General features: G+C 44.4%; 1 protein-coding gene across 1 annotated transcript in view; it reads left to right on the forward strand.

The window, feature by feature from the left end:
* Positions 1 to 25634, forward strand: part of LOC147688933 (metalloreductase STEAP4-like) — a 166821-nt gene that overhangs the window by 17649 nt on the left and 123538 nt on the right. The window contains exon 2 of the mRNA XM_086941828.1: positions 25114 to 25571. Within this exon, the coding sequence (XP_086797954.1) occupies positions 25116 to 25571 (456 nt within the window). The 5' untranslated portion in view covers positions 25114 to 25115. The remainder of the gene's footprint in view (positions 1 to 25113; positions 25572 to 25634) is intronic.

The following is a 25634-nucleotide window of genomic DNA, read 5'->3' on the forward strand; positions in this document are numbered from 1 at the left end:
TGTTAATTATCATCAATTTTTTTTGTAATAAGTCTTCCAGTTCCGCTCCATCAACTTTAATTGCAACTGGAATCGGTGGAGTCGAAGAAATCGTTTTTGATAACTTTGTTGGGAAGTGTTTATCACTCAATGTTATCCCCCATCTTGCCCAGACGTGTGACTTCATGAAAAAAATCCAAGCTGTACCACAGAGTATAGTTTATAATTACTTAAGCACACTGCATGCCAGCATTTGCATATTACATAAGCCATTTTGACATTACTTCACTAACATGCACTAAATTACATTGCCAATCAATGCGGTTGGGCTATTTCCATCAGCTTGAAATGTAGGAATACAATTTAGGAACAAAAGAACTATGGAAGGACAGACATCACTGTGCGATGTGCTGTGATAAGAACAGTCGGATTTTGTTGGATGATGTCCCAATGCCCAAAACCTCATTGTGCCTGCGCAATATGCCTATTGCAAATTATACAAAAAAGCCCACACCAGGAGTTGAGTCAGCCAATATGCGGAAAGATATCTTTTTTAATATCAACCTTTGAATTTAACTGGTCAGTGGCATGGGGTGGAGTTGGAGGGCCCGATGTCAACTCCCCGTTCACCACCCACTACGAGTGTGTGGCAGGTGTAGTGTCTGAGCATTAGACACGTTCTAGTGTTTGCAGCCTGTAAGCACACATTACACACACCCAGCACCTACGTCACTGGGTCAGGTGACGAGGCCAATAAATGGGGCCGGGCGCACGTGCTCGTGGCCATTCCCACTACCCCCATCTGGTGTCTGCGTCCACATTATTGCTGCTCCTAGCATGCGGGCCTAGGGCCCTTCACCACTTTACAGCAGGGACTTGTCATAACATTAGGCGTGCACAATTACTGGTTTGTTAACCACATGTATTTTACATGATTCCAGTCCCTGTTCTGCTCATATGTCTCAGGTGGAAAATGTGTGTGAAAAATTATTTGGTTTTATCAGGTACAATCCTCACACAGTAAAACTTGTAAGTGTGCAGGGCGGTGATGCTGCAGAGCTCCTTGTGTCTCAATGTTCTCGTGTAGTCTTCATGTAGGAGCCTCTTCTGGTCATATGGACCTTTGGTTGTGAACTGAAAGCGTCTGAAAGGAGCTAGCATCTACGACACATTTCAATGCAGTGAAAGCAATGCGACTTCACAATAACAACAGAGAGGATGATGCCCACCCATGAAAGTTGCATTAACACATTTGGGTAGGCACAAACCAATCAATTAGTAAGTCATTCTATCCACCAATCATATATATAAATATGGTTATGCATTCTAAATGTGTATATTCTAAAGAAGAGAGGAGAGGATGTAGCCTTACGGCTAGCTGTCGACCTCAAAGCTGGGGAACCGGGTTTGAGTCTCGGCAAGCTTGTTCCTTCTTAAAAAAAAATGCCCTCCAAGACTCACTGTGAGAAAGAGGGTTCTTGGTTGACTGGGATGTGAGCCCTGGTCAAGTAACAGCTACGATCCCTAGCAGAGTGAAGCACAAAATGTCACTAAATTAATATGTGCTTAACCCTGGGTAGCTTGGCACGAAAATAAGTTAGGCTTAACTCAGAGGCAATCTGTAAAGTATTTATGCAGCATACGAACAGTAATAAAGTGAAAACACAACACAAGAAAATCCCACACAAATTTGGAAAAAGGGTGCATTTTAATATATAATTTGACATAAAAATGACAAAAATCCAATCAGTAGAACCAGAGTTAAGAATTTGAACTAGAGTTTAAAAGATTAAAGCACCATCCACGCTCTCAAGATGGATCAAAGTAGAAAAATGTGGCCAGCCACAATGGAACATGGTTTAAGTACAAGAAATGGACTAGGCCCTGTAAGCGGTTACAAAAGAAAATGTTCTGAGATGTTAACGTTCAGTGGGTAAGGCTGGAGGCGGGTGTCCAAGGTGGGAGCTTTGTTGTAAGAGAGCTCCTGCATTAAGTCGTGGTGAATATTTCTACGTTCAGACTTAGGCCCCCATTAAGATGACGGGCGGACTTTGTCCGCCTGCCATGCCATCGGAAAAAGGGACCGCCTGCCATAAGGGCGAGGGTCCCGTGGGGGGTATTAGGATGTGCCCGCCATAGTGGCGGGCACATCCTGCATTTTTATTATTGTGGCGGGCAGTGCTCTCAGCACTGCCTGCCACAATGCTAAAAGTGCATTAATGCATTTGCATACACAAAACGACAGGCACCGCGCGGTGCCTGCCGCTTTGTTTTATGCAAATGCAGGGGGGTACCACAGGTACCCCCGTGTGCACCCCCACCTCTCCTTCACTCTGGGTGCCCGCAGGGGGCCCCCAGAGTGAGGACCGCATGCTTTTCCATGGCGGCATCGCCGCCGCGGAAAGGCATCTAAAGAAGCCCATCCTAATATGGCTGGTGGTGTCTATTAGACACCGTCACCATATTTAAAATTTTTCTGCCCCGGTCGCCTTGCGAAGTCCCCCTCGGATGGTGGGGGGGAATTTAGGTGCGGATGGCGTTCGGATTGCCCGCACCAGACTGGCGGTCGCTACCGCCAGCCTGACGGGGGCAATCTGCCCGCCATCCTAATGGGCCTTTTAATTTCTTTTTTGGAAGTAAAAAATCTCCAGTAGGACGGGGCTAGTGGCTGTATGGAACGAGAGTTCCACAAGGCTGGATACCCCTTTGTTGAAGGACTGCTGAACCGGATTTGCTTCTTTGGAGAAGAATGTAGAAGGAGCTGCCGTGAAATGAGTCCACCCTGTGATGCATCTTGGGTGGATAGATGAGCAGGTTGGTCCCAGTCTTCCCTTAGTTCTCAGAGCAGTTTTTACCCAAAACTTCTTTACATTCCAAAGTTGGCTTTTAGCCATCTGGGCACCTTTAGCACTACCAACAAGGGTCTGGAGAGGCACAACTTTGGAGGTCAGGACTCACTCAGGCCAGGTCCAGTTGCGGGTTCTAGATGGTTGGAGCCTTTTCTGTCTCTGGGGCTCTTGTTAAGAGAACAGCCATGTAGCCTTTGGAGTCACTTGGGTAGTCCTGGGTTCAAGCAGTGAAACTGGGCTCAAACAGCAGGACACACCTCAGAGTTAAAGGCAGGCTTTGGACAGCATAGCAATCCTTCCATTTGTAGCAAAGCAGTATAGTGGAGTACACAACAAGCCACAGCAGCTGTCTGAGAATTCTTCCACAAGTCCAGAAAGAGAACTGAAGGGTGGCTCCGAGAGTTCTATTTTTATATCTGGTGCCTTATTTGAAGTAGAAGGTTCTAGAGAATTCCCTGTGAAGAGCTTGAAGTTTCCTGTTTCAACTGTAACCTTTTTGGAAGTTAAAAATTGTCAGCGGGAGGTGGCTGTTGCACAAGGCAGTACCAAGAGGTCGGATACCACTTTGGCAAAGGACTGCTGAACAGAATTTGCTGCTGTGGAGAAGATCGTAGCAGACTCGGCAACAAAGTCAGACCGACTGACAATGCACCACTGACAGATCGAAAAGCAGGTTTTTCCCAGTCTTCCCTCTGTGTTCAATGCAGAATGCAGTTTTTAGCCAAACATGTTCTAATTCACAAGTTTTGGATTTTGGCTATCTGGGCACCTTTAGCACCACAACCCAGGACGCGGACGTGTGGGATACCACTTGAGGGTTCAGAACTCAATGAGGCTGGGTCCAGGTGCAGGTTAAAAATTGCAGGAGCCTTTTATATCCCTATAACTCTAAACAGGAGGCTAGCAAACTAGGTCTTTGAGTCACTCTGGTAGTCCTAGGTTCAGGTGAAGATGCAGGGCTCCAACAGCAGGGCTGTCTGATTAGGGTTCAAGACAGGCTCCAGACAGCAAAGCAGTACTTCCAGGTCTCTCATAGCAGACTTGCTGAGTATTCAGCTGGTCACTACAGCAGGCAGACCTACAATGCACTTCGCCCTAAGAACTATGTAGGTCCTACCTTAGGGGTGACTTAAAAGCAATGAAAGGGGAGTTTAAGGCTTGAGAAGCGAGTTATATTGTCAAGTGAAATTGGCTGTTTAAAACTGCATTCAGCCTGCAATGGCAGACCTAGGACTAGGTTTAAGGTGCTACTTAAGTGGGTGGCACAATAAGGGCTGCAGGTCCACTAATAGCATTTCATTTACAGGCCATGGGGATATGGTATACCACTCTAGAAGGGACTTGTAAGTGATTTAAATATGCCCATCAAGTGTAAACCAATGTAGCCATGTTTCGTAGAGTCCGCACAAGCACTTTAGCACTGGTTAGCAGTGGTAAAGTGCACACAGCCATGAGACCAACAAAAGCAAACTTCAGCAAAAAATTGAGGTAAGCAGGCAAAATGATTGGGGGAAGACCACCCTAAGACTAACAGGTATAATGCTCACAAAACTCATACAGTTCTAATCCTAACACAGTAGGCATCCATTATCACCCTCTTCCTCAAATTTAGCCAAATAACTGTAAATAAGCACCTAATGTGGTGCAGGTGAGTTTCCTTGCAACGTAGACACACATGCACAATGTCATGTGACTTAATTTTCTTGGCTTTCTTATAGCCTGTCTCTCTTATCGGCAGGGCCTTGTACTGAGGTGGGTGGGTAAAATGTGCTGGGTTCTGCAGCACAGGTAATTCACAAAGGCATGTGACCGATTTTTGGTTTGACAATGTGATTAAGATAAGACAGTATTAGAAGTGGAAGTGATGTGTTCACATGAGATAGAAAGCATTGCCATCTGATTTGGGAGTGCTTGGCCCATAGTCTCTGTTTTCTATACCATTTTTCTATCTTTTGCCTTTCCCAGTGTGCACCTCAATATATCACTGTGCCTGTGTGTATGTCAGTTCCGCCTTTGCCAATGTGGGTGGGAATTTGTGTCACAATTTTTCAGTGTGCATGTCGTAGACCTTTCATCCTTGGTGGGTTTTACCACTAACTTTTTGCCTTCAGACCATCTGTTTTTTTGCTTACTTCATTTTTGCTGACCTTAGCACTGCAAACCAGCGCTACAATGCTTGTTCTCCTTCCCTAAAACATGGTAACACTGGCTTATACCCTACTGGCCTGTTTAATTTACCTGCAAGTGCCCTGTAAAGTGGCACTACCTATGCCCAGGCCTCGTGCTGTGATCCTAGATGCTGAAACAGCAGTGGAAGGATACAGCTCCTTCATCAAAACACTGTAAAATGGAAATTTCTTGGGTATGCACTACAAGAATTGGGAGGAAAATTAGTGAATTAGAAGCAGAGAACAGATATCGACATGAACGCATTGAATGGTTAGTTTCCCATTGACTAACATATCGATAATATTTGCAGGATAGGAATAAGTGTCCCATTAGACTAATAAACTACATAGAAATATATTTTTATTTACAAAAAAAGTACATTGGTAGAGAAAATATTATTAAATTGAGACCATACTTTTAACCAAACTGATGTGTGTGAGGGGAAGCGAAGAGTGTATGAAATAAGTCAGCTGAAGAAGCTTTACAGGACCAATAATCAGAAGGTTCAGCTGAATTTATACTATTTAGAGATTTGATTGTCAAAAAGCCTTTTGTAAATGAAAAACAGCGTATGAACAATGTTTTTTGCCCTACACAATTTGCATATTTTATTCCAGAGTTTATCCCTCAGAGATATTGAACATGAGACGTTAAAATCTTTTCCCCATTGGAGTTCAGTTAAAGTTATAGCACAGTGATACATGAAGTGCTCTGTATATGTTAGAAGCTTAGGAAAAGAATAAAATAAGATGGGTAAGATGTAATTGAGATCCTTGAGAAGTGATAGCAGAGGAGGGAGAAAATAAGAATAATGAAATCATTTCTGAAAGTTGGAGTTATTTCACAAGAAAGGCATTTTGGTAAGTAAAGGAAGATGGAGCCTGTTGAATAGGAGGAATGGTATTCCCAACAAGTTGTTTAACCCACATGAATCATTTAGCTTGCCAGGATTTTCAAAAAAGCACTTTGCTTTTAATTGTAATCAACTTATCTTACCACAAAGAAGATTCCAAGATTTTGGTTCTGTCATTGAAATTAGTATTCATTTTAGGGTGGAAAAGATTTACAGGTTATTCAAGGACAGGGTTGGAAAGAAGGAGGTTTTCCGAATATAATATAAGAGTTTGAGAAAGAAAAATGGGGCAATAGAGAAAAGTTCAAGTTCCTTCTACAATGGAGGATGATGGGAGAGACTATCTCTAAACAGAAATCTGAATTTATTGATAAAGAAAGCAGTATGATATGATATAAAATTTGGAAGAATAATTCCATCCAAATCTTTAACTAGGTGGAGTTTAAAAACATCTTTAGATGGTGTTTCCTGAGCTGTAATTTGTTATTAGAGTTGCTGTCTTGTTAGCACTAAGAGAGTGCAATAGTGGTGTCGGGTGTGATCAAGAGGGTTTCGTAATTTAACATAGTCAATGAAATGTAAGAGAAAAGTTGATTCCAAGGCAAAATATTTGCTCCTGATGAATTTCAGCAGAAGAACCCACTTAATAGGGTACATGACAAGCTATCAACTTACAGACTTGTAAGCTTTCACTCTGAAATAGTTACATTCACTCCCCTTACCTAATTTACAAATTATATTGTTCTCCATTCTGGCAAAATGTCCTTATTACTTTATGAAGTTAAATTCCAACAAATTCAGGACTGGTATTTTTTTGCTGCAACAAGTCCATTTCGGGCAATGAAGTTCTGTTTAGATGTAAAACAATGTTTGACCATTGGCTGTATATGTTTACATGTATTAAATGTAGACTACACTCTGCAACACATTACGACTTGTCCCAATGCTCAAAAAAGCAACTGTGATGTGATTAAGGGGAAAATTGATATGGAAATTTGAAAACTCCTTTGAGCAGCCACTGAGAGCCCTTTTCACAATGATAAACTTACACTTTTGTGTAGGCTTGCTGTTTTTTGGTATTCATAGGCAAATGTTTTAATATTCACTTTATGACTACGGAGACTACGCAGCCAGAACGCAAAACTCCTTACACATTAAAATATAGGCATGTTTTCCGTTCTGATTGTGCAGTCATAAATGTACTACTTAATTACTTGTTTGTGAATACCAAAAAAAGAGTAAACGCTCTTGTGTATATCCTGAAGTAGGCCTAATATTCTAATCTAAGGTTGCATTGTAGATGCTTTGTTTGTGCAGGATCTGCTAAACAATCAGAGACCATAGTCGTTTCATTTTAATGAGGCATGTTTTCTTGTTATGAATCCCTTCAAATGCAGGGATGAAGAATGCAAAAAAAGTGTGTGTAGTACCTGCAAATGGACTTCGGGCCGGAGGCATGCAGCATTCCCCCGGGACACAATCTGGTTTCCCCATTTCCGTCAGCTCTGATTCAAAGTTAAAGCTTTCTCTCATCAACAGCTTCCAAATTACGAACCCTTATTGGCTGCTTTTGCAGGTCAATAACGAACCTTATTCTTGCAAATCCCAGGAAGTTTCAATGTGTACATTCATTGTGAGCCAGGGCCGTGTCTAGGTGTTTTGCCGCCCTAGGCGAGACTTGAAAAATGCCGCCCCCTCCCTTTTACTACCATCACACTCTCCCCCTGTCATCCAGGCTAGAAGAATTAGATATAAAAAGCATTAGATATAAAAGTACTTGTATTTGGAGCAAGTAGCACGAAGACTGGATAGCTGCATGTTGTACACTCCTTACTGACAGCAAAAGTATTCACAACTCCCTATCATTACCATTAACAATGAAGAACAACAGGGAGTTTAACCAGAATGCTGAGTTTTCTCACCACTAATTAGGAGGTTCATTCCACGCTAGGGGTCGACGAAATTGTGATTTTTGTTTTCAAAATCGACAGCTCTTTTACGAATATTTCACAAAATCAACCACTTCTCCTAAAATGCTCTTGGCCAGGATCTCAAATTAAATGTACACAAAAGGGTTTACACCAGGTAATAAAAAAGTCACAAAAGATACCAGCAGGAGACTGGTTTGGGAACAAATGCTTCTCAACCACAGTTCTAACGTTCTTGCGAGGACTTTTCTCCTTGAACTAGTGTACTCTGGTTGAAAAGTAAGCAACATTTTACAATAGCAAAATAACAAAACTTAATTTCTAAATTCATGCAATGCCGATATTCTCATTACTTGTGATTTTGCAGCTGTAATGAAACTTTCACTTAGGCCTAAATATATCCTAGAATGGCAAATTGGCTCAAACAATAGCAGGGCCGTTTTTTTCTCGAATTACCAATAACCCTTATTCTCCCCATTATACTTCTATAACCTTAATTCTTTTACATACACACTTCCAGATGGGCCATCTCATGCACCAAGGCCTAGAAGGACACGGAAAAACAAGCACTGGCCTTTGACTGCCTGCCCCCCTCTTTGATCTGTTCTCTCCTCCATCCTCTCTTTTCTTTCTCCCTCATCCCCTTAGGCAATTCTCTCCTCTCTCCTCCCCTCATCCCTCCTCACACACCCCCCTGTATCTTTCCCTGTCCCTGTACCCCAGCCCCCAACCCTCCCAATGACCTCGTCCTTCTGCAGCTACCCCTTCCGGTGGTGTCCTTGGGGCTGCCAGGTCTCCTCACTTCGCCTGTAAGTTCTTAAAGCTCAGATGGTAAGTGCAGTTCACAGGCCTGTCATGTCATCTCTCCTCTCTCATCCCCTCCTCCCCCTGCCACCCTGCGCTCCACCGTCCTCACTCACTCAGCTGCCATCTACACCTTGCCACTCCCCCCCACCACCACCCACCTCAATGTGCAACTGCTCTCGTTCTTATCTCCATATGTTTACCTGTACCTCTGTGTCCCTGTCAGACCCTCCGTGACCATCTGCTCCACGGAATGTTTCAGCTTTTTGTTCCTCTGTCTACACGAGGCCGTGTGCCTCAATGTTTTACTCTCCTCTGAGCTGTCATGAGTAGATAGGCATCGTGAAACCCTATGTGTATATTTATTGGGAGGGGGAGGGGGTCCCTGCAGTCCTTTTGTACACAGTTTTGAGAACAGTAACACCCGCTGCTGAAAGGGGAGAAGAGGGGCAGAGCGAGGCCTGTCTAGAGACCGAGGCATAGGATCACGCACTCGCTTTTCACTCTCTGGAGGGCTATTAGTTGACAGCTGTGCGTCGACTCACTTGTCACCCCCTGACGCACCCCTGCCTTGGTGCATACCTCCGTACCTGACTGTTTCTCTGCCTCTCTGTCTGTACTGTGACCCGTGATGACATGCGCAGTGCAGCCATGCTGGCACCGCACAGAACGCGGCGCACACGGACCCCACCCCTGGCGCCAAACGTTACATCACGTGATGTTGAATTATAGAAGGCCTACACAATTTCTCCCCCTTTTGCCGCCCTAGCCATTCTACCACCCTAGGCAGCCGCCTAGTCCTTCCTAATGGTAGAAACGGCCCTGGCAGTGCTGCTGTGTTGTGTGTACGAATGCTTTTGTTGCTGCTGCTGCCTGTGCTGAATGTACTCTGCATGTGAATCTAAACCCAAACGTTTTTCAATGTGCTAGATGAAACTGCATCTAGTTGCATTTTTTTTGTGTTGACATTTTTTATTGAATTCTACTATGAAAATACATCATAAGAATAAAATCAAAAGAGCATGAAGATTGGAACGAAATACATGACAAAATCTGTAAAAATAAGAAAGCAGCAATCGATACATGAAATTTGTATTCAAAATCTAGTTGCATTTTGAGTAAGTGTTAAAGATGGCAGGAGTCGCTGTTAGCATGAGCTGAAAGCCATTTTGTTGTTGGCAGCCATTTTAGTTAGCCATGTGCTCGCCATGTGCTTTCTCCTTCTTCCAGAGCCCTGCACATGATCAGAAAGGCCTAGCTGGTAGAAGAGGTAAAGAGCTGTCAGGCTATTCTTGTTGCTGTAAGGAGAAATGTATCCCCTCCCACTTTGTTGAGCAAGCAAATTTTGTGTAGCCACATTAGTCAGTAAGTATTCTTGTATGTGCCAGGACCTCCCCTGGGTTTTATGTTGACTATGTAACCTATGCATATATAAGGCCCCTGTTCTCTGTACTCCTTAGAATGCCTCCTACAGTGGCCTGAGGGTACTGTGTGATACAATCTCCCTCATGTGAGGTTAATAAGTGCATTCTTTTTATATTACAGCTTCTGTGCCACTTTCTTCTTTGTTGGTATAAAGGACCAGGTGTATCAGTGAACCCCTTAGAAGGTTTTTATTTCTTCATAATTGCTTAACTCCAGTCATGCAAGGTGGCTTCACACGGAATGATGTCTCTACTAGTTGTTTCCCTTTGTATGCTGTATGGACCACAACTCCTTTCACCAACTTAGACAGACCTCTTCTGATATTATCCATCATCCTATATAAGACTCTTTCCAACTCTGCTTTTTATGTCATAGGCGTGTAACAAACGGACTGGAGGAGCGTTTGTGGTTAGGAAAGGATATCTAGAAAAACGAATTACTAATCTCGCAAATTTAGAATGATCATTAACCTCAAGAGTCCCAGTCCCAAACTTTGATCACATGTGCTGCTAAAAATGGCGGCCTCTCTTGCAAAACGACTGGGATGATGCTTCATCTCAGTGCCATTAAACCTTGCCGGTACAGAAATGAGCAGAGGACACATAGGAAAATGGGCGTCAATCCTTCATGCTTCAGATGCAAGTGCTAACTCTTTGTGAGACGTTCGAAAAATGTGATATTCCATCAGATGGCGTAGATCGTGTGATTGAGGAAAAATATATAACCTCCAGTTGGCAGATACCTTAATGCGATAGATATTCAACTTGTGACGCTACAGGTGTGTAAGGGGGTACAGGCAAGCAGCAATTTTCAAAAATTGCATTTGATCATTTGAAAAAAAGTTGGCAATTCGAATGATTTCCCCAAACATGCATTCGTAGCAATAGCAGGGTCATTTGTGCATTTTTCCCTTGTCACTGTAACTGTGGTTCCTCTTGACACAGGAATATTCCACGAACAAGCACTGGTTCAGTAAGCTTTCACCTCCACAGAAATTGCAGAGTTATCATCTTCGAAAATCACTTAGCGAGATTGCTGGCACGAAAAGCCCTAACAGGCTCGGCAGCTCTGTTCATAAGACAGCACCTCGGTATTTTGGTCATTCGCACGCCAAGGATTTCTGTTTGAGAAAAAAATCACCTCCTAATGCAGCTCCACTCAGCTGAAATTGAAAAAAAACTAGCTGCCTTTTGACATTTCAGTCTTTATGAAAAAATCTACTGTCAAATAAAGTGGTTGCCAAGGAGGCTTAGTTCATGCTCCGAGCAGAAGGAAGAGTTGCGACTGTAGAGGAAGCATATGGCAGGGACACGAATTGAAAGATATGCCAAGAGTGAAGAAAAACTGATTTATTGTCAGATAGCACACTGGGCGTTAAGCTGGTCTGATTTTACTCCATTTAATACAGCTGATACATTAAGCGATATAACGTTTAAGCATAGTGTGAATTGAATATGATTACAGAAGATATTTACCATACAGGATGCCATAATCTTCTTAGAGTGTACCTCTTCATATAAACGTGCATGCAAATATAACAAGCATTGGCAATGCCAATTGGTCTGGCTGTAAGGGAATGTTGTATGGTAATGTGAAGCATTACAATTAAATAGCAAGGGAATTGATATTTATTTGTGTGGAATCAAACAACTGCACAATAACATTGGTGTACATTTAAAGGTCCGGTGACAGACGCACCTTCAAGTTAGACCTAAAATCCATGCAGATTAATGACTGCTCTCCTCCTATCTGTGCTGCTGCTAGAGAAAAACAATATACATTATCTAGTCATCTTAGACACTTTAAAAACATTGCAATGTCATATGTGCGACCCTGAAAGTGCAACCTCAGGCAGCTGGATAAATAAGCCAAATGACCACCACTATCAAGCACATTTTTATAGGAGCACACAACTTCTGCTTAATCAAAACATGAACTACTGGCTCCCAACATTTGGGCGGAGCCCACACCCCCTATCACCAGGTGATACTCAAGCAAGACCAGAAAACGCGATTGCAGATAAGTAATTATTTCTATATTAATTGTAGTATCTAAAGTCAATAGTAAGGGCCAGATGTAGAAAGTCTGTTGGGGCTGGACATCCTGGGATTTGCAAAACTGTAGGGGTTTGACCACAAAACGGAAATATGCATTGCAATAAAGTTACACTGAAAGTCAGAAATGGCTTTTCGGCTCACATTACTGCAGTATTCAGTTACATGAAATGGCGCATCTAATGTAAGAGTCATGCAAAGATCGCTTTCACAAAAGACAGGAACACCATGTTACCAATAGTGTAAGTAATGTTCCATCATTTATACAACACAAGCAGTAGCAGTGCAGGCATTCTTCACACAATAAACAGATACTGTAGTCCAGTAATTGCGCCAATGTTGTTCACACAAGTACAGGCAAAACACATAGAGCTTCATTTATGAGGAAGTCATGAAGTGCAGCGCAGCGAGCCACCTTGCTGTGCTGCACTGCATGACAGGGAAAGGGCAGAAATGCACCGTATTTAAGACAACCCAGTGCATTTTTGTCCTTTTCTTTCCGCTGGCACCCAATTGGCAGTCTAGTGCCAACGCATGCACCGTTGCACCATGAGGCAATGGTGCCTGTGTTTCATGCAGTATCGGTTTTTAACACAAAGGGCACCTTCCTGGACAAAACCAATCCTGGGAGGCAATCAATAATCTTAAGAAAGTTGTAGAAGTAACAAATAGAAAATATTTTTCCTGGTACTATGTGTTCACATTCTGACAACCACACAATACTCACTGTGTCATCACACATTTCGATAAGTTGCTTAAGTTGGGTGATAATGCAGCTTTATTAAAGGATGTGTTACTTGTTTTGTGACGTTTATACAAAAGAACAGACCTTGTATTCAGGGACAGGCTGGGAACTGAAACTGGCCCTGGCAAACTGCTCGGCCAGCCCCCCCCCCCCCCCCTTGGGGAGAGGGTGGGGGTGCCGCCAAACTGTTTGCCAGGGCAGGTTTCGGGCCGATTTTGTTACAGGGGGCAGAATTTGCTTGCCCCTGGTAACAAAAACCGACCCCAAGGGGCCCAAAACCGAGCCCCACCTTGGCGGCCCACCGGGGCAACACCTGGTGCCCGCTTGTCCGGCCCTGTTTGTATTTGATACCACTAATACTAGTAAATGGTGGGGAAGCTTCATTCCTTTGTAACCTGCAGAATCCACACTTTTGAGACATCCTGTCTTCATCAGATCCTTATTCTTTGAATGCATGTGGTCAATGTATTGACAGCCCCCAGGAGGCCAGTACCGGCATTTAATTGTTACACTGACAACAACTAAACTCATCATAAAGGTCTGGAAAACACAGATAATACTAATAGTTTAAGTATTATCCCACTACAGATTCCGTCCAATATGCTATAAATTGCTAAGTGATCCTGGTCTTGACGGTATGACAGCCGTTCACATGTGGCACACTCCCCATTCCGGGTACATTTGGCACATTACTGCTGCAGTACAACATTGCACCCATGGTACAGCCTCTGACAGTCCAGTGGCGTAGCTTCATTGGGGTGTTTGGGGTGTTACACCCTCCTAATAAATGTATTTTCTGATAAGCAGTTCAGTACAGCTGCTTTTAGTTGGGTGTTGCTAGATACATGCTCTCTCTCACTATTATGTGTTTTCTCTCTGAGTACTAAAAACCAATCCGCATTCATCTTCCTTTCCACTGCCACTTAGGCCCCTCTCATGCACCACGCCTGTTGTATGATGTATTTAAACGTTTATATTCCAGTCATATTGTCAGAAAATCTGAAACCCCCTCCCAATCTTACTGAACAAGTTATGTCCCTGTCTGACACTAAGGGCTCAATTAAGATGTCTGTCAGAGCTGCCTCTGACCAACACCGTTGTGGTCTCGAGACCGTCTGACCTCCGGTCGGCGGTCCCGACACAGCAATCACAATAAAACTGCACATGGTGCGGTCTCATACTCCCATTTCCATATGGGAGCTTGTGCTGCCACAAGCCAGCCATAGCACACGCCCCCATTGAGAAATGGGAGAGTCTGTTAATCCCTGCACCGCGTGGCAGACACTTCAAAGTGCCTGCCACATGGTGTAGGGATTAACAAAGGTATCCCCCCTGTCCCCAACTGGAGGCTGCAGGGAAAAGGGAGCCCTGCTAGGGGCCCTCATACTTACTTTCCAACCGGCTTTCAATGTCGGAAAGCCTGCCAGGAACCAAGATTCATAATCCTAACGGCGGAAACCATAACCGTCACACTGTGCCCACTCCAGAGTACATGTTACATTTTCCCCACTGCATTCCTTAGAATAAACAAGCCAACATGCATTTGTGTTTGTAGTGGTCATATGTTGGCCGCAGTTTTATTAGGAATACATGGAAATACTTTAGCATTATTTGCATGCCCTGGACATAAATCATCAGCATAGATCTGTCATATTTGCGTCATAAATCATATGCATTCGTCATACGTAATCTCTGTCATAAATCATATGTACATCACCAATTAGCAAATTGGACTGACAGTTCGTTGCTTATCTCCTTTGGAAGCTTGTCTTGTTTCTTGTCCCTTCTGGGTCATCCATTTGTACGGTTGGGTTTTTCCTCTCTTTGCGTGGGGGGGTAGCTTCTGTCCCCGGAGTTAGGCCACTACTCGCTACCTTGTTGGACTCTTTTGTGCCCTGCCATCCGGCGGGGGCTGGGCTGCGAGCGCCGTCTCCGTTTGCTACCCCCTTTCTGTAGGCCAAATCGCCCAGCCGTGAGGCATCCCAAAGTGAGTGGTCCTACACACTGCCCTTAGGCCAACTCACCCAGCCGTGAGGCATCCGAAGGTGAGTGGTCCTATTCCGGCACACCGCCCTTCGGTGTGCCTCATTACCAACCATAATCCTCGTAGCTCTCCGTCGTAGCTCTCCATTGCCTTGCCAGCTTCCCAGCACTGCGACATTGCTGTTCCTTAGGCGTGGGTGGGTGGGACAAAATTCTTGTTGTGCCGCTGCTGCTCCCCCGCTCCATGAAGATAGGAGCTGCCAGGGGGAGAGGCAGCTTATATCCCCGTTTCTTTCTCGCCTCATAGGCCGATTCCCCCATTGGGGGGTTTGTACCCCGCTTGCCTCCCCATTGGCCGGGGGATGGGACCCTTCCTTGTGGCTGTCGCGGGGGAGGGGCGCTTCTCCCGCCTCTGGGCGCCTCTTCGCGCCAAAACCAGTTTTTCCGGGGCTCTGAGTCGGTTATGGCGCCAGCCCTCTAGCCCCCCTTGGGGGCGGCCTCTGCAATAACCGTCACACTGTGCCCACTCCAGAGTACATGTTACATTTTCCCCACTGCATTCCTTAGAATAAACAAGCCAACATGCATTTGTGTTTGTAGTGGTCATATGTTGGCCGCAGTTTTATTAGGAATACATGGAAATACTTTAGCATTATTTGCATGCCCTGGACATAAATCATCAGCATAGATCTGTCATATTTGCGTCATAAATCATATGCATTCGTCATACGTAATCTCTGTCATAAATCATATGTACATCACCAATTAGCAAATTGGACTGACAGTTCGTTGCTTATCTCCTTTGGAAGCTTGTCTTGTTTCTTGTCCCTTCTGGGTCATCCATTTGTACGGTTGGGTTTTTGCTCTCTTTGCGTGGGGGGGTAGCTTCTGTCCCCGGAGTTAGGCCACTACTCGCTACCTTGTTGGACTCTTTTGTGCCCTGCCATCCGGCGGGGGCTGGGCTGCGAGCGCCGTCTCCGTTTGCTACCCCCTTTCTGTAGGCCAAATCGCCCAGCCGTGAGGCATCCCAAAGTGAGTGGTCCTACACACTGCCCTTAGGCCAACTCACCCAGCCGTGAGGCATCCGAAGGTGAGTGGTCCTATTCCGGCACACCGCCCTTCGGTGTGCCTCATTACCAACCATAATCCTCGTAGCTCTCCGCCACGCCGTCAGGGAGGCTTACGTCTTCCTGCGGCTCCCCTCCATTCCTCTTGCCTTTTACCTGTCACCTGCTCGAGCCCTGGCGCCCCACAGGTTGCTCCATAATACATGCCTGCCTTCCTCTGCCAGGTATACTGCATCTCACCCACTGGCCGGAGGTTTCCTGGTCCTGACCTTCTCTTGCGGCACCATATTCGTCTATTCAGCCCAGCTAACTTAGACTACCGCCATCAGAACCAGGTGCGTTATCTGTTGACTGGACCCCCGTCCAGGTTGCTCCTACTCCCCCCATATCATAAGTGGGGGGCAGGGTGTCTTAACCCAGCCTCGAGACAGACTGCTGACTAATGCCTGAAGCCTGGTACTTGCTTCCCGGCGGCACCCATTGTGTCTGGCTGGGCTGCCTGGCCCTAGCCCTGAGGCCCCTTGTAGCCAAGGAGTGTCAAAGCTGAGGGGCTTACCTCCGGTGAGTGACAGTATCCCGCTAGTTTGTCTTGCTCCTAAACTTAAACACCATGGCCTGGTAGTTTCGGCACTGGAGGGGTCTGCCCCCCATTTCCCTCGTTTTTTACCTCTTCGAAGCTTTAGCTGTAGGCTGAAGACCTTAAGCTACCCTTCAGCCGGGCCACTGTAGCGTGCATCGTGTAGCTTAGCTCATCTCCTGGATTTTGGTAGTTCCTGCTTGGCTTAAGCCAGTAACCGACCAGTGTCATCCCACCGCTATGCTGTCGGTCTGCCTGGGTGTACACCCTGCTCTTCCCTCAGCGTTGTAACCTCTAATTGTTCTGCGTGATTCTGGGCCTGAACCAAATCCTCTTGCCCGGTCCTTAACCCACTGGCCACAAACCGCACGCTTGGTCAGCTTGTGCCAGGCCGGAGGACATCAGTCTGGTGTCCATTGCCTTATTGTGGTACCTCTAAACATCTATTTTGAGGCTGGGAATGCTCCCCGTTTTAACAGCTACCTTGTGGTTTCTTGCTTCCCTCTTGTGCCGGCCCCTGTTTTACCGTGCTACATCGTTTTGGGACTTATGGATTGCCGTTACTACAGAATACAGCAAAAAGGGGGGTAAGTGCTCCTTAGCTTCTCTACCATCAATGTGTCCCCGGGGTGCCCCTCCTGCCCTAGCCGGCCCCTTAGCTGCCATTGGTCCTGGATTGTTGAGGCAGCGCTGGGACCCTTGGCTGCACTTGCCTCTTTCCCCTGGGGGCTGTATTTACGGTACTAGGTTCAGATCTTTGGATTTCTGAATTCGACCTGTGACGAAAGCGCATTTTGTCAATGGGTGACTGCCAGCCCACTGAGAAGTGCCCAAGGCATCCCCCCACTAGGGAGAAGACTACTAGAAAATCTGTTCACTTTTGAGCGCCCGCACAAAATTGCAGCAGTGCCTCCGTTCACTAGTGGGGCAGAGTGTAGGCCATGGAGGCAACCGGGCACGACAGCTGGACCTTTTTTTTTTTAACTCTCTGTGCCCCCCACCGACTGCTGTGTATTATCACCTTGGCCAGGCCTTGAGGTCAGGACTCAGGAGGCCGCTGTGATGCTTCTATTAGAGAGACTTGGCACGGTCCTCTGCTACAGAGTACCTGTGATGCTATTTCTCCATTCCCAGCCCTGCGTATATCTGTAAAAACTACGAGGGAGTGCTGTAAAGTTTTTGGACACTGGGGTGCTCCCTTCCCACCTCTCTGGCGAAAGTCCCCCGGATGCTCGCGTTCACCTGCTGGCACCAGGCCGCACTGCCTGTTTAAACCCTTATGCCGCCGTCTGGGTTGGTACCCCTTCCAACCTACGTAACCTCACCTGCGTATTTGTAAAGCGCATGTTCCCGGGGGTATCTTGGCTCTGAATACCTGCTGCCTCTTGTTACCCAAATTAATGGTACTCATCTTCTCGATCTCAGCTGGATGAAAGGCTGTGAGGACCCGCCGGGATTGGAACCCGTTACCATGTGGTCAAAACACCGGCCCCTGCATTGGGCGTATTGGTCCACTGAGTCACCAGGCTTAGCTGATTCGTTCTACTATTTTTTGGTCATTTGTTGGCCGCAGTTTATTAAGGGTTACAAGGAAACAGGTATTACTTGCATTTGCATGTTATGTCATATAAATTTCCTTGCCAATGTCTCTTACCCCTTTTAGGGCGGTTTTTCTGTAGGTTGGATTTCCTTGCGCTCCCTCAGCGCGGGAAGGGGATATTCGTTGTCCCAGAGTTAGGCTGCCTCGCTACCTTTCGGACCTTGTTGTGCCCTAATCCATCAGAAGCCAGCCGGAATGACCGGCCGGGTTCAGTTTCAACTGCTTGCATTGTAATGCCAGAACTGAAACTGTGATGAGGCTGAGACAGCCGCTGACCTGTGGTCAGAGGCCTTCCAGGGCTCATCATAATAAGACCCCAAATAGAAATACTTATGTTGCCATCCAGAGGGGACATGGCCTAGATTTTCGGCCTGACTGTCCCATTTGGAGTCGGACAGGTTGGTTTGTATATGGTCGTTCACTGTCACCAGCAGCACAGAAAACAAAAATATGATGGACTGGAGCGCGTCCCAGAGTAGCGCCTGGAGGCTAAAATAATTTCAGGCGTTCTTGTCCACTGTTTTTAATTTTCTCTCTTAAGGAATGTGGACAACCCTGACTATGACCAGTTCTGATTTTTCATGTCCGCATTAAACTTCTTCTTGTCAATCCATGCGTAAAAACAGCACACAATTCAGCATTACCAAGATGTGGTACAAAACTAATGTTCAAAGAAAAAAGCGCCATATCTATTGGACAGAGGCTGGGCATTAAGGAGGTCTACAGCTGTGTAATGTAAACCAAAGGCGCACAGCTAGTCCCGTCGCGCACAAATAGCGCCTCGAAGTATTTTTTAGCCTGCTAATTTTGTAAAATTCCCATTACAACTAAGCTTCTGTGAGCCAGATCCACTTGATAGAAAACCGGATTATTAAAATCGATCCCCGTGTTTTGCTTTTCCTGCTTCACTGGCACACACCAACAGGAAGCAGGGCAGAATCAGAATCATTTGCCGCTGCTTTATGGTGTGTGAAAACAGCAAGAAGACGGCATTGTTTTGCTCAGTGCGCCAGCTCCGATATCACCGAGCTGAGCTGAATCTCCATTTGAACTGTAAATATGAAATGTGTCAGAGCAGGCAGATGCCAAGGCATGTTGATGCATTTGCATCTTCTGATTGCCGCAGAGATTTATGCCACAGTATTGACAGAGGGCGCGTTGTATGTACTCATTCCATTGCTTTATCGCCAGCCACCCAAATGGAAAACTGCAGTTTGTACAGAGAGCGCCAGTACTTTGTGTTTAATGAATCTGCACTCGCCAAGTGGGCGGAATGTACTTACAATAATGGGGGTTCAGTCTTTTTGCAACAGGGCGTACAGTGGAAAACTACTAAGACCGATAAGAAAGCTTCACTGACTTGGGAAAGAACTAATATCTGAATTGAGCCCAGACTTTTGTTTCACATTTCATGTGTGTACCTTAAATAGAGGAATACTGTACACTCTCTTGTGTTATGTGTAATGTTTGCTGCCTTGGGATGTGCAACTCTGCAGAATGCCTCACACAAACAAATGCAACATGGCCAGGCCTTTAGAGGGGTGGGAGGTGGTGACAATCCCTGTCTCAGTGAGGAATGGAAGGGGGTTCTGTCTTCATGCTTCTCAAAGAAATTTCACCTTTTTGTTGATCTGCAAAGTCTTTCATCGATGTGTTTCTCACTGTAAAGCACTTTATGTAGGGCTGTACTGGACATATTGGACACAGGGAATCCCCCTTATTGACTGTTGGCTGCTTTCAGGCAGTACAGCCAATGGGTATGTGTTTAGTGTTGCTCAGTCCTAAAATCAGCCTGCCTGGATGCCACACTTGCATTCTTATCTGTGTATATATAATCTGTTACCGCAGTCAACTAATAATGTTCATGGATACTGTGACTAAAATTATGATTCTCTTCAATTGCTATGCAGGCTCAGAGCAAGAGGCGGCTTTCATCTGCCAATACAACCCTGATGTCCGTGACCACTTGGCCTTTATGTCTTTTTGGATTATTAAATGACAATTATTAGAAGATATTGTTGAGTGCTGCCAAATGTCCAGAAAGGTTTTGTACCAATTGATGTATACTTTCTTTTAAACAAGAGCTGGAAAAAGCTCATGGGTCTGGCTTTAATTGGCCAACACATGGAAACACAGGCACGCACAAAACCACACTGTCTAATTGTGGTGTGTCTCTGTTCAACTTGCCCTTTTCTGTGTATTTCAAAGTACTTGTGCTTAAAGGCAGCCCCCCACATTTACTCTTGTGTTCTATCTAGATTGAAGATGGTCTGTCCTAGTGGTAAGAGAGGGTTGTTGTGAATAAGCAGAACCAAGGGTTCATGAGCACAATAGTTTCAAAGCCGAAGTCTTGCATGAAGGTAGATAAAGATGTTGATCAATGCTTCAGACCTAGGTTCAGGAGGGCAATAGTGATATAATGTGTAGGAAAAGGTTCGCTGTATTGAGAAGCGGTGAAATTTCAAAGGTAGTGTGGTGTGAATGATGTTTGATTGTGTTTCAAATACCTAGCTCTGGGGATTGTTTCAATAGGCCGTGTTGTGGGATCTGTGATAACAAAGAATGAGGATGCTCAGTGGTGATTTGCACTGAATGCAGGTGTTCCAGCTTGGGAGTGTATAAATATTGAAGTATTGAAATATGCTGCAGGGAATCTCATGTCAATCATTGCAGTCGGCGCTTGAGCCCTTGTGTGGTGGGTCAGTTTGAGTGCTTGTTTTTGTGTCCCTGGACTGGATTGGCAGGTTGAGAGACAGTGGGTGACTATATTGCGGAATGGTGGTGGTTATTATGAGAACTGTGGGTTTGTTGTTTGGCAGTCAGTGTAGGAGCAGCTTGTTCTGGTTCACACTACCTGGAAGTATGCTGATATTAGGCTGCTTAGTTTCATCCCCTGTGTGTGCCTGATAATGGGGAGATGGATAGTGGAGGATGGTGTCTAGTTTTGGGCAAAATAGCAAAGTAGGGATGAAAGGCATGGTATCAATGTTAACCTACCTACCCATAGTAGTAGTTTTTAGGGACCTCGGGGTATGAAACAGTAGAAGGCATAATTTTGAGTGGATCACAACCTTCCCATTCTCATGAAGGGCGATGTGGAGCTTACATTTCTGTTCATGATAACCTGAGATCCTATGTTTTAGGCATGGTGAATGGACCCACGAGAGGATGTTATAAATAATATATTAATAGCAGGGCAAAATGTAAGAAGCCCTGTATCAGATGATGGGGTTTTTCACTGATTATGGTTTATGAGTTGGCCATGAGGGCTTGCTATATTTGCTATCTAAGTGTGATGTTGAAGGGCTGGGGGAATATCGAAGGCACCCTAGAGCCTGTTATGATATGAAGCTCTCCATATTGGCTTGGTGGCCATAATAAGACATTCAGAATTGTGTATTCTATTGATCTTAGGATGCAGATTCAGTGTGGAAAAGCTGAATTGTATAGCCACAGAGTATCATTCAGTACATAGAAAAAAATAAAAGATTAAGTTGTCGTATTAGGTGTAAAAATGTGCATATCCAATTTGCTTTTCTGCTTAGTCATCCCAGATTTTTCACCTTTTTTCTAGATCTAATTTTTGCTACAATTAGCTCTCTCTGTTCTGTGACACAGCTATTCAGGGCCTCAGTGTGTGTCCTCTGACCCTAAATGGTATTGGTAAAATTGTTTTCACCCAATTGATCAATTTAACTTTCTTCTAAGGACAAACTTGCAAAAAATGTATGGCTTCGAGTAGAAACTATGTTCTACTGTTGGACTTCAATTAAAAGACACTGCAGTAACACATGACAAGGAAAAGTGTGTGGGCCATACAGGATAACCTATTTGTATAAATTAATAAGTGACCTCTAAAGTGGGCATTACACACCCATAAGGCAAGGTGCTAATGTATACAAAATGTGGCACCCTTTACTTTAAAAGTGGACTGAAGACCAAAAGGCAATTTCCAGTGTGTAGATTGAGCTACATTTTCGAAATAAAATGTTTCAAAAGTTATTCAAATGTATTTTTCACTCAATTTTCAAAATGTGGTTTAATGGTAGAATCTAATTTTTGATAACTTTAGTGGAAGAGTAACTTTCTAAAATGTACTTTAGTCTTTTTGAGTCACTCACAACATCTCGTCAAACCTCCATGGCTGTAATGCACATCCTTAGCAGGGAGAGTTAACTGGAGCCTGTTTTAGACTTCATGAAGAACAAGGTAGTGTTAGCTCCTTGCCATGTACCAGGGATTACCAGTTGGACATTGTCAGGTGGGTACGCAGCTCATCTAGATTGGGGAGCTTAAAAGAGTAATACCTAGTGGCAGAAGGATACTGCCATATTGAAATCGGGGCTCGTGAGTTTTACAGGAAGACCAAGAGAAAATGCTGAAAAATGAGGTATGGGGACTGCAAAACACTAGTTTGGACTTGGTGACAAAATTTATCCAACCATTGGCAATAGTCCAGGTTGAATTTCCACCTGAGGGAGAAGGCTCTTCAGGAAGCAAGAATATTCTCAACTCCTACTGGAAGAAGAGGACTCGCTCAAGGATTCAAGAACTGCTCGAAATTAACAGGCACTTCACTGTGTAATTACCAGCTGCTTGTGCCGATGGTCCCTGGGGCTGAGTACAAATTAGTCAAGAAATGTGTTTGGGCTGACCACGCTGTGTTGTTTGAGATGTTAGCGGCAACCCTTCCGATTAAGTAACACAGGGGCATATTATCAAGGGGGTTTATCTCCGCTTTTTTGGCTTTAAAAGCCAAGAAAGCGGAGATAAAATTATCTCCCTATTACCTAGCTGTCGCTAACACCAGTTAGCGACAGCTAGTAGGAGATAGGGACCATCCTGTGCCCCACTTTGCATGTCAGTGATATTTATCACTAATGATATGCAAAGTGGGCGTGCCAAGATGTTAGCGACTGAAAACAGTCGCTAACATCGCTATCTCCTATTACCAACTTTTGGAGATATTCGCGCTAAGCGCGAATATCTCCAAAAGCTAACACCTGACCTGAGCAGTTCTTAGCCATGTTATCCAATGGGAGGTGGATAACATGGCTAAGAGCATTAGCTCGGTAATGCATGAATATCGCTGACTTTTCAGCGATATTCATGCATTGCGGCGATTTTTATCGCATTTGCGATAAACCTTGGTAATACCAAGGTTTATTTGCGGTAAAAATCGCGCAGCTCAGCGGTAATTTTTTGTCTCTAACCAAGCAATAGCGATTATCGCTATTGCTTGGTAATATGCCCCACAGTTTCTGACAGTGTTTCTTATTTTTGTGTGACAGTAACCTGATATGTAAAGTCACTGATACTTCAACACTGTCATGAGTGTGGAACATATTTAGAAGAACTTAACAAAGTTATGTGGAAAATCACATATAGTGGTGCAAAAAGGTATTTCCACAAAATCAGCAGGAGTATGGAAACTCTTCAAAACAAATACATATAGCACAAAATAGCATTTAAGTGCAAAATCCCCCTAGGTGCAACATCAAGAATGCACTCTGCGTGCAAAACCACATTTACATTAGCGATATCGTATGTATCATACCTCTGATGTAAACGTATTCAGTGCAGAGAGTAATTTATCACACTTAGTGCAAAAGGTGTGCTTATGGATGACTTCACATTTCATTGGCATGATATTGTGGTACAAAATTACCCACACTGTAATGTCAGCATTAGTGTGAAAAACATTTAGGAATACAGATTACACGTATCTGCAAAACCATATTTTTGGGAGGAAAATGATATGAAGGCACAAAACCTCCTCAGCAGGATTGTAGATAACATCTGGGAAACAGACCACATTTATCTCAATCATCTTTACAGGTGCAAAATAAACCTAGTGCATCATCAGTTGGACTATAGAGACACTTTTAAGTGTCAACACACACCTAGGGAAAAAATTACATTAACCTTGGTGCAACTTCAGCAGGAATGGTAAAGCCCAATTTAGAGGAAAAATCACACGTAAAATCACCTCTGAGTGCAAAATCACATGTGGAATCAAAAGGCAAAAATAGGAATCTAGCTGCCTATGCCAAAGATAATGGTTTCTAGTTCCATGCTCGATTGAAATGCCACACCCAGGTTTCCGGTTCAGGGGTTACGGCATTGGAAGGAAGAGATGAATGCAGTGAGTAGAGTTGGGGCATAAAAAAACTATTTCAACTCAGTTTCAGTCCAATTAAAGACAAGAAGCCATTACACTAACTCAGGGGTCTCCAAACCGGTCCTGGAGGGCCGGATCCATGCCAGATTTTTTGGATACCCCCATTGAGATACATGTAGTTATTTTAAAAATCTGGTATGGATCCGGCCCTCCAGGACCGGTTTGGAGAACCCCTGCACTAACTGGTAGCAAATGGCACTTCTTATTTTGAGAATGTTGTTGAGTGGTAAGGGGTGTGGTAAGTCAAAGAAATGGCAAGAACGTTTGTATGCCATCTATATGGCATACGAAGTGAATGTTGGCACTAGGGAAGTTATTATAAATAAAAAAGTGAAAGGGGCTCCGAATATTGAAGGATGTTCTCAGGGAAAGGAGTAGGTGATAGTTGAGGTGAGCCCCACAAAACAGTGATGAAGCAAACAGAATGACGAGACAATCAAATAGTTCTAAATGTAGTACTGAAAGAAGTAAAAGTGTTGAGTTTTTTTTTGTTTTGCACAAGTGCTAATATTTCAACAAACAACAAAACGATGGAAGGAGTGCTTCTATTAATCTAAACTAGAGGTGGCTGCCACATTCCAGTCTATCGTTAGCTAGTCATTCAGGCACAGTAGAGATAGACTAGACATTTGCAAATCAGTCTTGGTCCTGTTCCCAAAGGAACAGCCTCATTGCTATTACAATGTCTTCGGTAAATGAACTGTCTTGGTAAGATTTGTCTGAGGATCTAACTCATATTGGGCCAGATTTCACTGAGCCTGGAGTTGCCAGAACTCTTGGGGTTTGGTAACTCCAAGGGTGGGTAACCTCCCTTTCACAGGCCACTATTAATGAGGGTCTTTGATGTGATAAATGTATACTGGTATGTTGAACTCTGATGACTTACTTTTTTTTTGCAGGCATGGAGACAAACTCAACATATAACATGCCGCTGGTTCAAAAATCTTCAAGAGAGAATGAGACAGTGTGCATTTTTGGAACAGGTGATTTTGGAAGAGCCCTAGGCTGTAAGATGCTGCAGTGTGGCTATAATGTTGTGTTTGGCAGCAGGAGCCCAAACAATGCTAATCTGATCCCAAAAGGAGCAGAGGTCCTCAGCCATCACGAAGCTGCTCAGAGATCCGGAATTATCTTCCTTACAGTCCAAAGAGATCATTACTCATTTCTCATTGGGTTGGCGGATGCCCTCCGTGGCAAAATATTGGTCGATGTAAGCAACAACCTCAAATTAAACCAATATCCAGAATCTAATGCAGAATACCTTGCTGAGTTGGTTCCAGGAGCTGAAGTGGTCAAAGCATTTAACACAGTGTCTGCCTGGGCGCTGCAATCGGGCACTTTAGATGCCAGTAGACAGGTAAGGATATATCTAGAAAATTGTATATTTATGTTCAAAAAGTGCAATTGTTAGCATTCGTGA

This window comes from Lissotriton vulgaris, chromosome 10 (assembly GCF_964263255.1).
Source record: "Lissotriton vulgaris chromosome 10, aLisVul1.2, whole genome shotgun sequence".
In the NCBI taxonomy this organism is placed as follows: domain Eukaryota; kingdom Metazoa; phylum Chordata; class Amphibia; order Caudata; family Salamandridae; genus Lissotriton; species Lissotriton vulgaris.